At 47.2% G+C, this 6,292-nt stretch overlaps 1 protein-coding gene across 2 annotated transcripts; it reads right to left on the bottom strand.

Annotated features, from left to right (window-relative positions):
• Positions 1 to 1,821: 1,821 nt before the first annotated feature.
• On the bottom strand, positions 1,822 to 5,600 carry LOC110475975 (histamine H3 receptor). 2 transcript variants are annotated; one of them, XM_021540505.4, is made up of 3 exons: positions 5,296 to 5,599; positions 5,063 to 5,229; positions 1,822 to 2,963 (listed from the first exon to the last, which is right to left on the bottom strand). In XM_021540505.4, the coding sequence occupies exons 1-3, from the start codon at positions 5,519 to 5,521 to the stop codon at positions 2,079 to 2,081; spliced, it is 1,278 nt and encodes a 425-aa protein (XP_021396180.4). In that variant the 5' UTR covers positions 5,522 to 5,599; the 3' UTR covers positions 1,822 to 2,078. The 2 variants fall into 2 exon arrangements, with proteins under 2 accessions (XP_021396180.4, XP_085445659.1); XM_085589533.1 differs by having other exon boundaries at positions 1,938 to 2,963; positions 5,063 to 5,600.
• Between the last annotated feature and the right edge of the window lie 692 nt (positions 5,601 to 6,292).

The following is a 6,292-nucleotide window of genomic DNA, read 5'->3' as shown; positions in this document are numbered from 1 at the left end:
TGGGTTAATGCCAGTGCTGAAAGTTTTGACCTGTCTGGTTTGCCCTGACTGAACATGGTGTTCTAAAGATAACATTGGAATTGCATTACTCCTTGAGTGACCCCTGTTTTCTGAAAATGTGTCCTGGCTTGATTGGTTATTAAACGAGACTTTGGTGGGATTGTTCAGTAATTTAGTGCTATCTGTTTTCTGAAAAAAGGCAAATACAGTCCTAGGAAGCAATTGCAGAGTAGACAATGATTAGATTGTTAATATACTGATTAATAAGTCTGGCTTGGAAGGGAGGAGGAATGAATGGGGAGATAATTTAAAGGCTTTACTTCCCCAGGTTTATAACTGATGCTAATTCAAAAATCTTCATGTGGCTCTGTATCTTTTGAAACTGTTCCTCATAGGAGAACTGTTAAGCTGGTTTGTTATAGCACATCTGTAGCAGAATGTGGTGATAATGTTCATGTGGATATGTTCATAGTGTAGGGATATGCCCTCCTAGTTTACAGTATTTGCTAACCATGTCTGTTTAGTCCTCAGTGTCAGTCCTTGTAACTTAGGACGTGTCTTTGAAATACCAGGTTTGCAGTTTCAACTGTAGTCAGCCAAATGTTGTAGACTGGTGCTTTTTCACCCTCTCCCACTTGTTAGGGCTAAACAGTTACAACTCTTCCACAAGTCTTAATTACTTTTATTGAAAGTTTACAAAGTAAATAATTTTACTGCCTGTAAACTTTAAGATCAGTTGTATTACCATGCATTTTGACTGTGGCAATGGACAATTAGAGCTGTTCAGTAATTATCACTTGTCAGCAAAGGAAAGCATCTGTTAGGTTATGTAGTAAATGCTGGTGATGGTGGAACAAACTTGTATCATTAGTGATGCTCAATGTGACACTTTGTGGGACAAATCTGCTCCTAACTCAGAATCAGTTGTGTGAGCTGCTCCTGTGGTACAGGCACAATGGCGGAGACTCTTGGGCAATAGCAAGGCTGTAAATTGCAACAGATTTGGAATCATGCCAGGCATGATGCATAACCTGGGAAATATCTCAACACTTCAAGGGATACTTCCTTGACCACTGGTGACTTGATGGGTGGAAAGATTCAGTGGGTTGGGTAGGGGAAAGCACTTTTTTTTTTTTTTTTTAATCTAGCCAGAAGTAGTAAAGGTCCAACTGTAAATGTTTTAAAATTACTGGAAGGGAAGTTTACCTAAAGCTCTGTCATGGATCTCACAGACTACTTAGGCTTATTCTGTCCTTACAGCAAAGCACAGAGTAATACCCTCAGCCTTGTAAGGAGTAGAGTTTTGACCTCAGTAGATTCCTGCCCATGCAGGATCCTGGTGGGGGGCAGGAAGTCACTGCTGAGGAAAGGAACTCCTAGTGAAACTCCTCTAATGTGTAAGCTACCAATTCTTGTATCCCCTATTACAAAGCTCAAAACCCTTTTATACTTCTGTTCCTGGACTTTGTTCTACTAAATATTCCACTCTCTTCTATTTCTATCACCTTTTACCTCAAATCAGTGCTCCTTTACCTGATGCAGTTGCTCACCTTCTCTGGTAACATCACTGTTGTGCTGCCTCCTGTCCCATGCTTTTCCTGTATTTTCATCTTTGGTCATGCCTTGTCTGGCTTTCCACTAAGTGAAGGGGGGGAAAGCATCCTAGACTTAACTGAGACCCTTGATGTCTTGAAGTGGGTTTGGGGTAAGATACAACAGATCCAAGATTAATGCTTTATGAAAGTCCAGCAATATTTACAGTTATTAAAAGGGACAGAGCCTGAACTCTAATTATTAGCCAGGAAGGTTATTTTTTGTTTTCAGCACTTCAACACTAGTGCATGATTACCAGAAAATACACTGTTGGTGTAATTTCCCAAAGACCTTTGAAAAGTGACCTTTCTTTTCATTGCCGTGATTTTACCAGCTACATGGATGACTGTATTTCTACATATTCATAAATATCTACACTTGTGCCTACTTACCAGTATTCCATAAATATTTGCAGGTATTGCAATACTTGCTTTTTGGTGCTCCCACCAAATACAAGATACACTAATTTTCAGCCTTCTGACTTTTCACATCAAAACGTCAGGATGGATTTTGGCCTTCTGGGGACACAGGAGTTTTATGAAGGCTTTCCTAAAGCTCATGTGACAGAGTGGGTAAAGAACAGGGTTAATGGCCGAGTTCACCCAGAGGAGCCAGAATGAGATCTCATAGAGGGAATAGTGCACACAGTGCCCGTGGCAGGCTGCCCTGATGATCATCAGGAGTGTGTATGGAGCCCAGCACAACCCAAACACACAGACAATAACTGCTAAAGACTTTGCTACTCTTTTATCCCGGGAAAGTCTAAATCTGTTTGTCATAATGTTAGCAACATCCACTTTGCTGCTGGGGTGGCAAAGGCTTTCTGTTGCTTTGAAGAAGCCATTCCTGGGAGACCTGGTCTTTACATCCACCTGGAGGGGTGGAAGGTCAAGACTGGCACTCAGATTTGATGGCTGATTGCCAAGCTCAGGCGAGGCCTGAAGCCTTGGAGCCTTTCTTGGGGGAAGAAGGCTGCTTGCTCTCTTCTCATGTTTGTCTCTGTTAGCTGGCTTTACAAAAAACACAGTGTGTTCCCTTTTTCCCCCCTGGAAACTAATTTCACAGTCTTGACCAGGTGAAAGGTTTTCATTTCGGAGCAATGTGCGTTTCCTGATGTTAAGGTAAATACTTAAGTTAAAGTACATAACAGTGATGAAAGGTGTAAAGAATTCAACAGTAGAGGCAATCATTAGGAAATACCAGTTGTAGAAGAATTCTGCATGACATTCTCTTTCAGGGAGGATGCTCTTTTGGGCAATGTGCTCCCAACTGAGAATGGCTGGCCCGTAGAGGAGAAAAGCAGCAATCCATACAGTCATCATCTTCAATACTGCATTTCTGGTCATCCCTTGCTGAGCCCTGTAGCTGACCTGAGGGACAAAAGTCACACACATTACACATCTGTGTGACTGCTTTGGAGCATGGCCCTCTCTGTCACTTGTGAGGGCTGGTGAGAAACTGGTTTTGGGATGAGGGTTTTTAGATCAAGCTTACTGGTATCACAGAAGTGTTACTTCTGAAATATGCCTTTCAAGAAACCTTATTAAGGTGATTGGATAAGTTCTGAGAACATGCATCAGATCTTAAAAGCTTGAGAACCAAGTCTCCTTCAAAGCAAATAACCACTGCTCTTCCTAGAATTGGCTGTCACCAGTTGTTTCATATTTAATTGTATTAGCTGTGATACCTGTTCACAAAATGGTTAAAAACGTTTATTTGACCCTTTATTTGGAATTTTGAAATATGTAGAAGGGTTTGATTTCACAGAATATAATGCAAGTTCTTTTGTTTCTACTTTGTAGAGAGATTATTTTACTTAATGTGAAAATCACACAAAAAATTTACAACAACTTCTGTTTGATATACTTAATGTTGTTCTTTCATGAAGTACTTAAAGAATTCCTGTTTGCAGTTAAGGCGTTTAGACGGAGTGTTGTGGTCTGCAAAGTGCTTTACAGAAGAAAAACTGATTTCTGTTATTTGGAAAATAGAGAAGCCAAGGTGCAGAAATAATGTGTCAGTAAGCCATATTGGCAGTGGAATTAAACAGAATCTTAAAGTCAAGATCAGCTTCTCTATTTCTGATTCCCTGGAATGTTTGTCCCTTGAGGACAAATACTCATGTAATGGCTTGGAATTCACCCTTCACAACTCCACGGTGCAGCCACACAGCCTTTGGAATAGGAATTTCTTAAATTCTGTACAGGGTTCATGTTTACTGCCCCCATCTGTGGGCCTTGATTTCCACAGTTCTGGTAGAGGAGCCACAGAGCTGAGGAAACCTGAGTGAGTCTGAACTTGGTCTGATTTTGCAGTCCTTAACAAAGCTATGAATGATTTCAGGAGCAGTCTTAGAGGAAGTCACCATTTTCATTGAGATGGAGAATAATTTGGAACTTCAGATAGTCCTGTTTATATGTTCTCATACTGGCCTAACACAACAGTAATTTTCTGTACTCTTGCTTGGGGAGGGATTTTTATATGAGGGATTAATTAGAAGTATTTTCAAGTGGATGCTTATTTTCATTTTATTATGACCAGTTTCCATTTCTGTTTCTGAAACCGTCTAGTTTATATATTTATACTATGTGCATAGTCATGAGAGATTGGTTTATGAAAGAAAAATTCATGGCTAATTCAGAACCTAGAAAATAAAGGAATTCTGAGTGTTGACTGTTAAAGAATTAATTTGTTCATTTCTCCCTCTTCAAAAAGAAGTTGGTAAAACTGCTGAATTGATTCTGCAGTTTCTCTTTGTACTTTTTGTGATTGAAATGAGCAACAAACCTAAGTGAACACTTCAAGAAAATGTGGGTGGAACTTAACCAAGAAGCATGTGTAGAAGTGTGAAACCTATTAACAGGTAAAAGGTGTTATTTTGACACCGTCTAAAATACTTTGAGGCATTATGGTCTAGGTGAAAATTAAGTGCAAAGTCTAATCTTCCTTTTTTAATAGGTGGCATGCTGTAGACACGATTTGAGTTATATAGAAATGGCATTTCCATCCTCTGCGAGATGTTAAATTATAATCTGCCACTTTTGACCCACACAGCTGTACACAGCCAGTTCGGTACCCACTGCAAGCAGGTCTCTGCCTGCCAGCGGGGGCATGGCTGTGTCCCGAGGGAGCAGCTCTGCTTCAGCCGGGTAATACTTCTAAAGATTATTCAAGATGCAGCTGGGGAGGAAATAAGTGCACCTTGTTCCCTCTGCAAACACAGCCTGTGCCATTTCTAAAGCAGAGTGTCTCTTCCACTGTAAAAGTGAGAAGGAAATGCATTTTCTGGCAAAGCCGATCACTCCCAGAACTATTTCCAGAGAAATAGTTCTGAGAGAAGCTTGCCCCTGTCTCATGCGCTGTTCGGGAGAGGTTCAAGGGCGTTAAAAGCCCTAAGCACACCCCCCTGCCTGGAAGGGCAGCCCTGGAGCCCCTGCCGCCCCGCTGGCACCCCCTGCCCAGCCCTTACCGCTCTGGTGACACAGATGAACCTGTCGAAGCTGATCAGGACGATGTTGAAGACGGAGGCGGTGCACACCAGGTAGTCTACCACCAGCCACAGCTTACACAAGCCCCTGCCGAGCCTCCACTCGCCCGTCAGCACGTAGGGGATGTAGAGGGGGATGCAGAAGCCGCCTGCGGACAGAGCTCGGCGGTGACACGGGCGGAGCCACCCCCGCCCCGCGGCGCCCCGGCACTCACCCACCAGCAGGTCGGCGACGGCCAGGTTCAGGAGGAAGAAGTTTCCCTGCGTGCGGAGGCTCCGGTCCACCACGAACGCCAGAATGACCAGGGCATTGCCCAGCACCGTGGCCAGCACCAGCAGCCCCATGAGCGCGGCCAGCAGCGCGGCCGTGCCGGCGGGGAAGGGCCCACCCGCCGCACAGGCGCTGCCGGACAGGTTCAGCCACGGCCCGTCCCGGCCCATGGTGCGGCACAGAGCCCGCGGCGCTGCCCGCAGCCGGGCTCGGCTGCGGCACCGCCCTGCGAGGGGCAGCCCTGCCCTGCCCTGTCCGCCCAGCCCAGCCCAGCCCAGCCCAGCCCAGCCCAGCGCAGCCCAGCCCAGCCCAGCCCGCTGCTGGGGGCGGCGCCGGTTCGGCAAAACTTCCCGGGCTGCGGTGGCGGCGCTGGGCAGGGGGAGTGCGCCACAAGTGCCAGCCCACAGCTGAAGCCCGGGGCTCCGGGGCTGGGCAGGGGGAGTGCGCCACAAGTGCCAGCCCACAGCTGAAGCCCGGGGCTCCGGGGCTGGGCAGGGGGAGTGCGCCAGAAGTGCCAGCCCACAGCTGAAGCCCGGGGCTCCGGGGCTAGGTGTGAGGTCCCAGCGCCTCTCCCGGTCTGTCCCGGTCTGTCCCGGTCTCTCCCGGCCCTTGGCAGCCGCTGCCGGCCAGGCTGCTTTGCCTGCCCTGCTCCCCCCGCCGTACCTCGGCGCATCCCCGCGGCCCGCGGCGCTCCCGGTGGTCTCTGCTCGCTGCCACGCCGGGCGGGCTGTGCCCTCTCGCCCTCAGGGCATCCATCCTGTGCCTCTGCCGAGCTCTGCCCCAGCCTCTCCCTCCGGGACAGCTCACAAGGGCTCGCTGCCCTGCCTGGCTGCTCCTCCCCACAAAATAAAACCAAACCCAGGAGCAGCCAGGAAAGGGTCTGGGGCTCCCTCAGCCTCCGGCACGATGGCTGAGGCGGCCCGGGGCGCAGGACGGGACAC

Source organism: Lonchura striata, chromosome 11, assembly GCF_050655825.1.
Source record: "Lonchura striata isolate lonStrDom1 chromosome 11, ASM5065582v1, whole genome shotgun sequence".
In the NCBI taxonomy this organism is placed as follows: Eukaryota; Metazoa; Chordata; class Aves; order Passeriformes; family Estrildidae; genus Lonchura; species Lonchura striata.
The sequence above is the reverse complement of the archived record's forward strand: the minus strand, read 5'-3'. Positions and strand labels throughout refer to the sequence as shown.